This window comes from Carex rostrata, chromosome 4, assembly GCF_964058835.1.
Source record: "Carex rostrata chromosome 4, lpCarRost1.2, whole genome shotgun sequence".
NCBI lineage: Eukaryota > Viridiplantae > Streptophyta > Magnoliopsida > Poales > Cyperaceae > Carex > Carex rostrata.
In genome coordinates, this window is record NC_135921.1 from 9,678,651 (window position 1) to 9,693,869 (window position 15,219).

Genomic DNA, 15,219 nt, shown 5'->3' on the forward strand with positions numbered 1-15,219 from the left:
GTCAAATCAATACTTAGTTGGTTTCTAAATTCATGTTTGCAATTATGGGGTTTCTAAGCCTTAAATATCAAAAAGGGTCACTTTTGTGAATTAATGACGTGCCTAAATAATTCGGATTTCACGATTAAGTCATTCACCCTAGCTATCTAGACCATAAGCACAAGTTAGCCTAGTTTATCCCTAAATATCAATACTTCACGATTAAGTCTTTCATACCAATATTTGGTTCAATTCTAGGGGTCCCAATCAAATATGAGGCTTCACGATTAAGTCCTTCACCTCAATTCAACCTTTGTTTCTTGTGGTTCCGGACTAAGATATAGATTTGGTCATTTCTAATCTTAATCCTAAGGTTATTCATGAATACAATTTGGTACCATCAATTCTTTGATCCTAGCACTTTAAGTTTGTTAGACCTAAACGGGACGCTAATTAACGAGCACACAAATCATACAAGCACATGAATTATAAAATCAACAAGAACAAACATGCAAGCAAACAATCATCATAGAGAAAAATATCCAACTAAGGTAGATTTTAACACAAGTTCATGTTTTAAGCCTAAGCCCCTAGAGAGGAAATCTAGCCTCTCATGGGTGCGCTAACATCCAAGAGAAATACAAGAGTAAACATAATTAAAACTAAGAAAAACAAGAAATAGAATAGAAAACACCAATCTCTTCGCTCGCTGCCCCTTGTCTTCACCTTTGCTCGCTCGAGAAAACCTTCAATCCTTCGCTCCAATCGCCTTCAATGACTTGGGGAAGATAGAAAAGATGTGGAAAGATGTGTAGAATAAATACTAAGTTCAAAGATAATCTTCCCCTGGTGTCTCCCTGCCAATATATAGCTATTTTTGTCCATTGGGAAACAATCCACCGAAATCTGGAAGGAAATCTGAAGAGATATGGTGAAATCAGGCCAGACTGGCATTTGTGCGGCCTTCACAAATTCTCTGCGGCCAGTACAAATTTCCTGCGGCCTGCACAAAATGGAGAATTGGCTGGGGATCATGCAGTATTTTGTGTGGCCCACACAAAATTCCTTAAGGCCGCACAAAGGCCCGCACAAATCTCTGTTTTGAAAGGAGAAACTTGATAAATTCCGAATTTTATTTTCGGCTTGAATTTATTTTGTGTGGCCCGCACAGAATTCCTACAGGCCACACAAACACCCACAGAATTGCTCCTTTTGCTCGATTTATGCAATTTAAACAAGGCAAAGGCAGTAACTTGGTTCTTTGGTGTATTCTATATTAAATTAAGCTAAAATACAAGGGATTTGGTGCAGTTTTAGAGGTAAAACCCTAACCGAAAGTATATATAATTGAGGCTTATCAATCTTCTATACAAAAATATTGCTCTGTCACTAGATCAAACATTGATTCTCTCTACATTAATACTTGCTCCAAGATTTAACCATTTTCTATCTGACACAATTCAAATTTATATTCCATGGTTTTATATTTCTTGTATTTCTCGATGGCAATTTTGATATTTTACTTTTAATTATTTTTTTTCAGCTAAGTAACATATCGTAGTAAAATTATATATAAAAAAATTAACAAGGTTATAATAGTCATCGAACGAGGTTATGATTATGCATAACGCGAATTGGTTTGTACTACGTATCAATATTTTTGTTTTAAAATTTTAACAGTCAATCTGAACCGTTCAACATGGTTTCTATTTAAATATGTATTTGTAAACTAATTTTACACTTTTTTAGAATTTTTTTACTATCTTTTTAGATGGATAGAAAATCACAGTTTTTGAATGCTTCAGAATTTTCAGATCAAGTGATTTTCTACTTATCTAAAAAATAGTAAAAAGTTAATAAATAAAATTTAGTTTAGAAATACATATTTAATAGAGATCATGTTGGATCTTAACTTGCATATGAAAAGAATATCAAAATTCAAAATTCAAATTAGTGATTTTTTGAATTTTAACAAACCTTTTTCTTATGTGCCCACTTAGCTCTATGAAATGAATCAAATTCCATAAATTAAATTGGGATTGACAAACAAACAATATTATTATAAATAATTTAATATCAAATTTCTATTAATTTTGAATATAAAAAATGGGGCGTCACCGAGCGATAAAGCAACGGATTTTGGTCCCGTTACTGCGAAGGTTCGAATCCTTTCGTTTCCACTTTTTTTTTTATGAAATGAATCGAATTTCATAAATTAAATTAGAGTGACAAACAAAAAATATTAAAATAAAATAATTTAATATCAAATTTTTATTTGACCGTTAGAAAGCTCAAACTTATTTTAAGTCCATAGCGTGAGCCACAGTACAAAGTACCGTAACCTCACTCATGGTAATTTCTCTGTTAAATTCATATTTTCATAATATCAATCATCACACTTGCCGAACTTTATAGTAAAATAGCGATGGTTAATTCTGAATTTCACACTGAGGAGGGTTCAAATGCCTTCATTTTTTAAAATTGTAATAATTCAAAATTTAAAACTTAAAAGTTAAAGTAAAATCGTTGAACATGATCTACATCATTTTATTTATGCACGTGCAAAAAATTATGACATTTCAATTTTATTTTGACTGTCATCAAGAGCTTGTAAAAAATGCACTAATGTGAATGATTTATAGACGTTGATTTTTGAACTTATTAATTTACATAAAAACAAAATTGAAATGTGATAATTTTTTATGAGCACATAGAGAAAATAATATAAATCACATCTAATGGTTTTATTTTGACTTTTAAGTTTTAAATTTTGAGTTATTAAAGTTTTAAAAAATAGAGGCATGTGAAGGCACAAAAAATGAAGACATTTGAACCCTCCTCTTTCACAATTTCACTATGGAAGTATGGAACTACTATTTTGCCCGTAGAGTTCGTATCCTCTCAGGTATTGCAGAGGATTATCCTCACTTTACGGTTTGAGATTAAATGTCAACCGATTTGTGATTCGGATCACCATGGAGGACAGTATTATTGGGCTTTGAGATCCGTGCCAAGTTTAAAAGAATGGTCCAGATCTACTAGATGTAAAAGATTTCCTTATCAGGTATTGGAGAGGATCTGAATTTGGCTAGAGCAGGCCCTCATTATGGAATTGATACCGGCACCAGTACGAATTCCAGCAGTAGTAAGTTTGTCGCATTAGTTGACGTTGACGAGCTAGCCGACAAATTGAGCAGTTCTTTTGATAATTGCGAGGGGGACATCCGTACCTTTGCACGTGAATTGTTCCTTTCAAATTTCTAAGTGCAAGTACCATTCATTCCATTGCTTAGCGCTAGGGTGTGAATGATACCCTTTTAGCCGTTTATCCAACTCGTACCGTATTCGATAAGGGCCAGTTCGGGTCCCTACTGTTTATCTTGAGAAAAAAAAATTCACTCAGAACCAAGTTATTTTGCTCACGATAAACAGTAAAAATTAGTTCAAAATTATTGATTCCTATTCTCATTCCCATTCCTTAGCAGACCGCCGAACAGGGCCTAAGATGTATGGGTAAATAATTTTTTTGTTAGTTTATTGGATATAAGTATGGGTAAGAATTTTTTTTCGTTAGCTAAGGGCGTGTTCGGCCGACAAATGGGAATGGGCGCGGGCGCGGGATTTGAACTGAAAAACACTGTTCCCGTGGGAAAAAAAAAATTCAGTTGAACTGAATTTTTTTTTTCCCACGTGAATAGTGTTCGGGCCGAACACGCCCTAAATGAGTTAGGGTACGGATAAAAGTTATTTTGTAGCCGTTATCCTATAGGGTAATTATATAAAATATAATAATATGATAATATTTGAGCAATAATTAGTGAGTACTTTTATTATTTAGTATATTATTTTTGTTGTAAGAAAAATATTAAATATATTATTTTTATTTGTATGTTTTGTTCTTTAATTAAATAATTAATTTTTTTGAAAGATATATTTTTGTTTTTGAATTTTCTTGTTTTATAAAAAAATATAATTTAGTTGAAATTGATTGCACAATTATTTTTATTTTTTATTAGTAATATCATTGTATATGTGCGATAAATGAATTTTGATGTTCTATTTGTAAAATATAATAAAACTAATTATTATAGTCGTATTATTTGTTATTCACCCGCTACCGTTTCATTACCCGATAATTTAACGGGTAAGGGTAGGGTAGGGTAAGGTAAGGTCAAATCTTAATGGATAAGGGTAGGATATGGGTAAGATCATTCTTAGTGGGTATGGGTATGAAAATGCTCCCATCCTACCCGTATCGTACCCATTGACACCCCTACTTAGCGCCTTAGATCATGTTTAGTTGTGAAGTGATAGAGTAAATTCTCTACTCTATTTTTAAAGAATCAAATAAAAAGTAAATTAGATACAGACATTCAATATCTGAATATCTGTGCAGATACAAATACAAATATGATTTTAAATTTTAATTATTTGTATCCGAATAGTAAATATATTATAAAAAAATTATATATTTCATTATTATAGAAACGGATACGGATATTGTTTTACCATTATCTTTTTTTTTTTTTTTGAAAAAGTAGAGATATTACATGTTTCATTACGAAATGCTCAAGTTCTTACAAAATTCAAAATATACAAAAACAATAACAGCTAAACTGAAAATAGAAACAGTTAAGACAAAAATACAACCAACAATAGCTAAGTCAACTAAAGCAATTAAGACTTACCACTTCGAACCACAACACTCATAGAACTAGAAAATGTCATTAGGAGAATCATTGAGGAGACCATCAATAGCAATACTCGGTCCTATCACGCAAATAGTTAGAGAGGTCCGATCTCTCTAAACCAAGAAAAACGTCCTCGTCTAAATCTCCCATGGAGCTTTCTCTTTCCTGAATGCTTGTATCCGAAAGTATCATAAGATGATCTGTCTGATTCAAATAAATTATATAAAATAAGAATTAATTTAAAGCATAAATCATTAAATCCAATAAAAAATTAAAACTATAATAGCAAAACCTACCTAACCAGTTTTACTATCATCCGATCCGTATCCGATCCGTCTGCACCCCTTTAACCTATGGGCTATAAATTTATTGATTTTACAATAGAATAATCATAGTGATAGCTTTGCAGTACACAAACATCCATCGATGCTTGGCTTGACTCGAGGTTCAATAAATATAAATAAATTACTCAAACTTTCCCCAGAAATCGAAAATTAATGATATTATTAATTGTAGCACAAATTCAGAGAACGACTCAAGCAGCTCCTTTGTTTCTCAACATTTGGAAAGAGAGGCCTGATGTATCCAGCACCAACACCACCACCTCAAGCGTACCAGTTTAAAGGCGTACCTGCATCGGTGCCACCAGAAAACTCATACACTATGTACCAACAGTCGTCTCAAGCTGGCCTGTCGCCGTGGTCGACCGGCCTTTGTCATTGCATGGATGATCCTGGCAACTGTAAGAAAATCACTTATTCTTCCAGTATAGAATGAAATGAAATTAGATTCTTTTTTCTTATAATTTCTCTTCCTTTTTTTTTCTGAAGTTGTTATCACATGTATATGCCCGTGCATCACATTCGGACAGATTGCTGAAATTGTTGACAAAGGTTCATGCCGTAAGTAAATCTGATACTTCTCTTTTTTGTTTTTTCAGCTAGTTCAAAAATAGACTTTAACTTGTTGAAAAACACAGTAACCGTACGTTCGGATGAAACAAGAAATAAAGCAAGATCTAATTCCAAATTTGAGAATAGTAGCTAACTCAATTTTTGATCGAGTTAGTAGGATAGTGAGCTAACTCATATAAGATAAATAAAGAATAGTGAATTATTACTATTATTGCTCCATTCAAACATTGGGTGCGGTAGGATAAATCAAGGAATAGCTCGGAATAACAGCTATTCCTGAGTTCGGAAGAGCCGCTAACCCAACATTTCATAGGAATAGCGGAATAACAGTTAACCCGAGCTATTCCTTTGTTGAGAATAACATTTTTTTTCATCCAAACGTGTTGTGTTGAAAATAGCTCGCCAGGAATAGCAGCTATTTCTGACTTAGCGCTATTCCTGTGTCACCCAAACGTATAGTGCTATTCTCAGATTAATGGCATTCTTGAACCATCCAAACACACCCCAGATCTTTGTAACTAAATTCAAGTAACATTTAAAGCCTTTGGATACTTGTACTAAGTCGAAGGAATGGTAGCATGCTACATGCATTTAAATACTTGCACAATCATGTCATGTAATATAGTGAAGTTTGGATTTAATTTAAGCTGCCTTGAACTACTAATTCAGCTTGTGTGTTAAGCGGGGCGATATACGGGATTTTTTGTTCGATGGGTCTCGGTTGCCTCTATTCATGCTTCTACCGATCAAAGATGCGAAGCCAGTATGATTTGAATGAGGGGCCGCTCCCTGACTGCTTGGTTCATTTTTGCTGCGAGCAATGCGCTCTTTGCCAAGAATACCGTGAGCTTAAGAACAAAGGATTCGATATGGGCATCGGTTAGTTATTTCTCTTAATTTCTCGGTTTTGCAATATCCATGTCAATTTGGAAATAGAAAAAACTATGGTACTGACGAAACCAGAATGGGATATGAAATCATATGTTATGTGAAACCTACAAGAAACTTGGTTCTACACTTCTTACTTATATACTGGAACAATTTGATTATAGACCATTGACCCTTCATTTCTTTACTTCTGATGTGTATAGAGTGATATTTAGGAGAAATAGATTTGTTGTCTTAAAATAGGATCAATTAAAAGACTGATAGTTTTTTATAAACATGCTAAATATTTTTATTTTTTTAATAGAAAATAAAATGAGTACTTTATAAATTTAATAAAAAAAATACAATAAAATTGATATATTTGTGAGTTTTAAAAAATTTAGCAGGTAAATATGATATTATGAAATTTAGAGGGTAAAATATATAGTCTTGGAGTTTTTGAGGGGTATGCATGAAAATTCCCCCTTGATTTTACGTATTCTAATAACTTAATTATTATTAGCCTTGAACGTCCCGGTAATTTTGTAATTGGTTGTATCTTACGATCCTATTGAAGTTATCACTTGTAGTTATTTTGTGTTATTTTTTGATAAAAAATTGGATGAATTATGTGAAGGATGGGAGGCTAACTTAGAAAGGCAGAGACGCGGTGTCATGAGCAATCCGGTTATGGGAGCTCCGGCGATGCCCGGTGGCATGATAAGATGATTAGGCTGGTTTCATTGCATGAAATTTAAATAACAAATTACTGTTTACTGTGATTCCATGCAATAATTATTTGATCACTTATACTGTTTGACTGTATAAATTGCCGAATCTATGATCCATGTACGTCCTTTTCTTATAATTATTTGTATTAATTCTGTTCAAGAGATTGGGGAACGGCCATAGAGGGGTGAAAACAGAGCGGATACGGTGCGGATATTGTTAAAATCATATTCATATTATTTTTTCATTTTTCGGATACAGATACGGAGCGAATATCAGACAGATACAGATACGGATCCAAATTATATCAGATATTTATGAAAATAATATAAAAATATTATCAAATATTAAAGGTCATAATATTTATTTAATTATAATAGTGAATGACATAAATTTTTCATAATATATATATACTGAAATATATAGTATTTATCTACTAGACCAATAAATTTATTTTCTAATAATTTATTGGTGTCAACTTTGACTTTTAATATTTCTATTAGACATAATTCAAAATTTCTATTCCATGGTTTCATATTTCTTGTATTTCTCGATGATAATTTTGATATATTACATTTAATTGAAAATTTTCTTGCAACATGTTGTATTAAAAATATAATAAAAAAATCGATAAGATCATGACAGTTATTTCTTTATTACATTCAATAATTTAACGCTTTTTATATTTCTACAATTTAAATAATCATGCCTGCCTGACATCACGGACACAGTCATATAAAAGTCACAGTGAAATACTGAAATAAGAGATTAATTTTCAAACGAAAGCAGACCCCAGCAGAAAAAAAGATTTGTATCCTCTCAGGTATTGTAGAGGATTACCCACACTTTACAGTTTGAGATTAAATTTTAGATGGAATTCGGGCTACCCTAGAGGTGAATATTATTGGGCTTTGAGATTCGTGCCAAATTAAAAAGAACGGTACAGATTTACTAATTGTAAAATATTCTCTTATCAGGTAATGGGGAGGATGTGAATTCGCATAAAATGGCTCTTCCAAAAAAAAACTAGCGCGGCCCGTCCTATCTCTTATAGGTTTCACTTTCGATGCAACTATATTCTTTTCTTTTTCTCGGCTCTACCTTCTCGAGTGAATAGAAGAATGAAGGAGAGGAGAGGGATCAGAGTCAAGAGCACAATATTATCGGAGCTCGGAGCATAGATACTTCTATCTCGATCAGAGCGTGGCAGTGAGCTGATTCGATCATTTGAGTGCCGCGGCGGTCGAAAAAAGCGAGATCCAGTCATGAAAAAGATGAAAATTAAAGTAATACGACCATTAAAAATATATATAAGTATATTTAGAAGATTAAAATAATTTAATGGAATTATGAAAATAAAAAGTTGATCTATAAATGAAGTTCATCTAACTCCTTGTAAATAATTTTTATTTCAATAAAAGTATCGGTAAATATTAAAAGATACTGCCCTTTAAAATGTGATTAATTTCAATTTTACTATTTCACTCGCGGTCAAACGGTCCAATGAGATTTGCCACAAAAAAAAAATCCTGATATCGTACAAGTTGTTACCTACTTACCTCTTATTAGTTGTCACTCCTGTACATGCCACTAATACAGAAAATTGCAAACAAACTAACAACATGGAAACCATCCATGTTATCTATTGGAGGAAAAGTCACACTGCTAAATGCCACATTGACAGCCATGTAGTTTACATGATGCAAACTTTCTTAGTGCCAAAATGGGTTATACAGAAGATAGGATAAAGAGGAAATTTCTATGGCATGGCCATAAGGAACAGGAAGCAAAGTACATGAGTCTGGTCTCTTGGAAAAATGTCATAACCACAAAAGAAATGGGAGGATTAGGGGTAAGAAACTTGCACACTTTTAATCAGGCACTTCTGGCTAAAGTCATGTGGGGATGGATCTCTACTCATCAGTCGGCATGGATGCAGATAATAAATCTGATAAATAGGGCAATAAAATCATGGGGCAGCATAGCATCAACGCCCTTTTGGAGAAGCCTAAAAAAATGGGGGACTTTTTCAGAATCTCAATCACATATGACTTGGGGTCAAGAGCATTCTATTAGTGTCTGGAATGACATCTGGATGGATGCAGCACTCAGAAACAATTACCCCAACCTATATGAGTATGTCACACAGAAGGATGTATCGGTGAGGCAGGCAATACAACAACAAGTACGGAATTTGAATGTACATGACATGTCAGAGATAGTGCAAGATGAGCACCAGAAACTCATAGTGCAGATAGAGAGTCAGAGTTTTTAGTGGCAAGAATATTAGGATGTGCCAAAGTGGAAATGGAAAAGGGAGGGACAATACACGGTGAAATCATTTTATTATGCCATGCAGTCAACTCCCACTGTACTGACAAAAAAATCAAGAATCTAGAAGATTAAAGGACCTACAAGGGTAATGGTATTTATCTGGTTAATGTTAAACAACAAGATACTTATCATAGACAATTTGATGAAAAAAGAATGGAACATGGTTAATAGGTGCATACTGTGCAAAAACCAGGCAGAAATAGTGACACATCTCTTTACAAATTGTTAGTATACACACTGAGTTAGGTAGCAAGCAATGCAACTGGTTCAGCAGATGCAATGGAATGACAAGTTCATAAGAGGGGATTATAAGAATGTCATAATCGGGGAAGGAAATAAGAAGCAGAGGGAATTTCTAGTAACATTGTGCTTTGTTGTTTGGAGAGAGATGTAAACAGATCTTCGCAGAAGAAAGGAAACTGCCAATGATACTGGCAAAAACAGTCAAGGATGAATTCCAAAATTGGTTTCACAGTAGTCAAATGAGTGAGCAAGCATAGCAAAGCACCAAAGAAGAAGCAAGGACAGGGCGCCAATATCCTGATCTGTTGTGGTTCTCTAGATGTTGGCTAATTATACAAATAAATAATCATTTTCAATTTCATGTTTTGTAATTTATTTTTAAACTTCTTTATTTTTCCTTTAAACTTTACTTGTAACTTTTTATGACACCACTGGTGTCGATAAATGGAATATGGGAGCGTGACTCCCATATTTCTCTTTCAAAAATTAGTTGTCACTCGTGGCCAAACGGGGCAATGAGAATTGCCAAAAAAAAAGTCCAATGAGAATTGATATCGATACCAATTGTTACATACTTACCTCTTATTAGACTCGTGGCCAAACGGTCCAATGAGAATTGCCACAAAAAAATGTCCAATTAGAGTTGATATCGGTACCAGTTCTTACTTACCTCTTATTAGTAAAAGTTTCAATGAGAATTGCCACAAAAAAATAATTGTCCAATGAGAGTTGATATCGGTACCAATTGTTACCTACTTACCTCTTATTAGTTATTACTTGTGGCCAAACGATCCAATGAGAATTGTCACAAAAAAAAGAAATTCAATGAGAATTGATATCGGTACCAATTGTTACCTACTTAGGTACCTTTTATTGATCAGTCCACATCGTCTGCATTAACTCAAAAGATGCTCTTTTAAGTTAATACATATTGACTGTTCGATTGTAAACAGAGTTCATCCGATCCCGTCTAAGACATAAGGGAGTTTTAATATTAGTGCGAAATTAATTTACACAAATCTTAAAACTGATCGAACTGTTCAGATGCATTAACTTAAAAGATTCCTTCTTTAGTTAATGCAGAGTAGTGGTTTGCAACTCGGGCGGGTACGAGTACCTCGGGTATACCCGTCTCGGGTACGGGTACGTCTCGGGTACGGGTATACTCGGGTACAAGGGTATTTGGGTACGGGTATGGCGGGTATAATTTTCAAAACCCATACCCTACCCGTCCTATACCCTTACCCGTGTACCCTTGACGGGTAAGGCGGGTACGGGTACGGGTAGGGCGGGTACGAGTATTTTTTTTTGTTTTTTTTGTTTTTTTTTTTTTTTTTCTGGTTTTTGTTTTTTTGTTGGTTTTTTTTGGTTTTTTTCTATTTTTTTCTGGTTTTTTTTTGTTGGTTTGGGGGGAAAAAAAAATCAGATTTTTTGAATTTTGAAATGGGATGAACAGTGGTCGGGTATACAGGTACGGGTACTCGGGTACGGATTTAGTCAGGTACGGGTAAACTCAGGTAGGGTATGGTCGGGTATTGGTCCAAAATAACGGGTCCGGTCCGATTTTTGCCCGTACCCGTGTACCCGAGTACCCGACCCATACCTGAGCTCGAGCACGGGTACCCCGGGCGGCGGGTACGGGCGGGTATACCCGACTGGGGTAAAATCAATCCACTAATGCAGAGGATACGAATTCCCTCTTATTAGTTGACGAGCTAAGCAGTTCTTTTGAGAATTGCGAGGGGACATGCGTACCTTTGCACGTGCATTGATTCTTTCAAATTTCTATGTGCAAGGTACTGATTTTTACTTGCATTTCTTTGCCTTGCTTGCTAAGTTGCTATCAATAAATCGACATTTGTGAAAAAAATAAATAGGTATATTCAAACTTCTTTCAACTGTTTATTTAACGTACAACCTATCCTTGTTATAAAAAAAAGTGACATGGGTTGTTGAATGACGTATGCACATCAAGTTGGATGGTATATGTCGTGTTACGATATTAGAAATTGTAAAGTTAATAAATTAAATATTATTATATTTTATTATTTAAAATATTTAGACTCAATTTATTTATTTTGAAAAATTCTTAATGTTCTAATTTATTTATATAATTTTTGTTGTTCAATTGAATATTATTATAAATTGAATTGTTAGTTTTTCGTACAGAGATGTCTTTCTGAATATGAATTTTCTTTGAACATAATAATCTGAGTTGAAATTAATACTAGAAAATAATTTATTATTTCTCATTCATTTCACCCTTGTGAGTTTACATATTTCTTAAACGAAGATAGAGAAACGCTTCTCAAGTAATAATTGACAGCAGAGCTACTAGGTATGGAATTTGAGATTACTTTATCTGACATAGTGCTTCTCACCGTTCAAATTCATTAATTAGATGAAAGATGAATATTATACGTCAATTAGATATTGGCTAAACTTAGATGGACAGAATTTTCCTGTCCACAAGTGAGATTTGTTTCCTTTTTTAGGCGCGAGTCTGTCAACTCTTTTTTTTTTCTTAATTAACACTTGGAAAAAGAGCTCTGATATATCCTGCACGGCTGCACCACCACCTCAAGAGTACGAGCTTAACCGCGTACCTACACCGGTACCGCCAGAAAACTCGTACACCATGTCGCAGTGGTCGACCGGCCTTTGGCAATGCATGGATGATCCTGGCAACTGTAAGAAAATCACTTTATTAATTCTAATTTCTCATTTTATTCTTCGAGTAACTTTATTTTTGATAGAATGAAATGAAAATTAGATTATTTTTCTGATTTCTCTTCCTTTCTTCTGAAGTTGCAATCACATGTATATGCCCATGCATCACATTCGGACAGATTGCTGAAATTGTCGACAAAGGTTCACGATGTATGTAAATCTGATACCATTTTTTTTATACCTCTTTCTATTTTTTCAGCTAGTACAAAAACAGAGTGGTAGTTTGTCCATGACATAATAGGAAGGCTTGTTAAAATTACACAGTCACCTAAAAAATCTTTGTTATAAAATTTAAAGCCTTCAAATACTTGTACTTTAAAAGTCGAAGGAAGGAATGGTGTCATGCAACATAAATTTAAACACTTGCACAATAATCATGTCATGTAATATACTGACAAGTTTGGATTTTAAACTACCTTAAACTACTAATCCAGCTTGTGTGTTAAGCGGGATGATATACGGGATTTCTAGTTCGTTGGGTCTGAGTTGCCTCTATTCATGCTTCTACCGATCAAAGATGCGAAGCCAGTATGTTTTAAACGGGGGACCACAATCTGACTGCCTGGTTCATTTCTTCTTCGAGCAATGCTCGCTTTGCCAGGAATACCGCGAGCTTAAGAACAGAGGATTCGACATGAGCATCGGTTAGTTATTTCTCTTAATTTCTTTGTTTTACATCCATGTCAATTTGGAATTAGAGAACTGATGGCACTGACAAAACCAAAATGGGATTTGAAATCGTATGTTTATACTGGAACAGTATATATAGTTAAAGACCATTTACTCTTAATTGTTTTTAATTCTTGACACATACACAATAAATTTAGGTATAAATTTGTGTAAGTAGAAAAATTATTTGCCGTCGGAAATTGACCAATTAAAAGGCTGATATTTTTTGTAAACATGTTACTTTTTTTTCTAAAGGATAAAATAGATATTTTATAAATTTAAAATGAGTTTTGATAAAATATACAATAAAAAAATAAGCAAATTTGTGAGTTTTTTAAATATAGAATGGTAAATATGATAGAGGGGGGTTTTTGTAGAGTATACATGAAATTCACCCTTGGTTTCAATTATTCTGATAATTTGCCCTTTGCTGTTTTTCTTACAATCTTATTGAAGCCATCACTTTCAGTTATTTTGTGTGATTTCTTGATGAAAATTTGGATGAATTGTGTGAAGGATGGGAGGCTAACATAGAAAGGCAGAAACAAGGCGTCGAGAGCAATCTGGTCATGGGAGCTCCGGTGATGCCGGGCAGTATGATAAGATGAATATTTTTATTACGGCTATATGTAAAGATATTTGATAAATTGTACTGTTTTGCTGTATTAGTTGCTGAATCCATATAACCATAGACGTCTTTACAAGTTATTTGATAACTTGTACTGTTTTACAGTTGTATTCGTACTAAAAATTGTGATTATATTCAAAAGATTGGGAGCGTGGATGCATGATAACATGACACTGGTATCGTGCTCTTGTGTTGCAACGGAGATATATTATAAGAGAATAAGAAAAAAAAAATTTATACAAAATAACATACTTTTATAAAAAAAAAATCAATGAAAAAAATAATTATTCAACAATATCCATAAATGATATTAAAATAAATTGATTTTAAATTCAAATTATACATAAAAAATCAATTAATATAATAAAGTCTAATGAGAAATAACGAGAAGAAAGAAGACCTTATCTATCTTATAATAGAATCTTTTGCTGAGGTAGATCACTTAGTGCAAATTTAAGATATCAAGATAGTAGCTATGTTATACGCTTTGTATATGTCAAAGAAAAAATAAATAATCAAGGAGTGAGTCTATGGTACTATGTATAACACGATTTGGTTCGTAATACAGAAAAATATTTTCATTTTCAAAATTCTATCGGTCGATTCGAACCGTTCAACATGATTTTCATATGAATATGTACTTGCAAACCAAATTTGATATTTTTTACAATTTTTTTTTACTTTCTACCTATCTTAAAAAATAGTAAAAAAAATCTAAAAAAAAATATAAAATTCAGTCTGCAAATACATATCCACATGAGGATTATGTTGAACGGTTCAGATCGATCGTTAAGATTTTAAAAACAAAAATATTGATTCGTATTACGGATCAATCCGTGATATGCATAGTACCATAGACTCACTCATATTCAATTGCTACAATTGAAAACATATAATAAAATTAGAAATATTAAATTAATATGGTTCATACTTTATTTCTCACTCAAGACCTACCGGTAAACTATATGTTTGGTATACACTTCTGGAGCATCAATTTTCTCTTTATGTTTCAGTATGACTTTTGTTGTATGTCGTGATGTGCCTCTTGACAGTGCGGCATATAACTAACTGTGCGAAAAAAAAATGCTCGGGTAAATAGATGTCAACGTTAGGAATTATTTGTCCTTGTGTTTTATTGATTGTCATGACAAAACTCAAACGAATAAGGAATTGCTTTCGTGTAAACTATGGATGAAGTTTAAAAGAAAGAGTAAGTTTTAGGTGCTACGGATAACATAAAGCCGTACGTGCTACGGCCTCAAAAATCTATCGTACAAACTTCAAACTTCAATCTAAGCAGCTCACTAAATTGATTATACAATGAACTTATAGAATACCAATTTTTACTATTTTTAGATTTTTTTAAATATTTTTATAATTTATAAAAGATGGTAAAAAATGACCTAAAATATTGACAATTTTCTTTTGTACCTAT

At 33.2% G+C, this 15,219-nt stretch overlaps 1 protein-coding gene across 3 annotated transcripts; it reads left to right on the forward strand.

Moving 5' to 3' along the window:
* Positions 1-5,068: 5,068 nt before the first annotated feature.
* Positions 5,069-13,772, forward strand: LOC144553156 (cell number regulator 1-like). 3 transcript variants are annotated; one of them, XM_078301256.1, is made up of 5 exons: positions 5,069-5,115; positions 5,187-5,412; positions 5,501-5,572; positions 6,254-6,463; positions 7,089-7,342. In XM_078301256.1, exons 2-5 carry the CDS (start codon positions 5,250-5,252, stop codon positions 7,178-7,180), a joined length of 537 nt encoding a protein of 178 aa, XP_078157382.1. In that variant the 5' UTR covers positions 5,069-5,115; positions 5,187-5,249; the 3' UTR covers positions 7,181-7,342. The 3 variants fall into 3 exon arrangements, with proteins under 3 accessions (XP_078157382.1, XP_078157383.1, XP_078157381.1); XM_078301257.1 differs by lacking the exons at positions 5,069-5,115; positions 5,501-5,572; positions 6,254-6,463; positions 7,089-7,342 and adding exons at positions 12,566-12,637; positions 12,922-13,131; positions 13,673-13,772 and having other exon boundaries at positions 5,127-5,412; XM_078301255.1 differs by lacking the exon at positions 5,069-5,115 and having other exon boundaries at positions 5,132-5,412.
* The last annotated feature ends 1,447 nt before the right edge of the window (positions 13,773-15,219 follow it).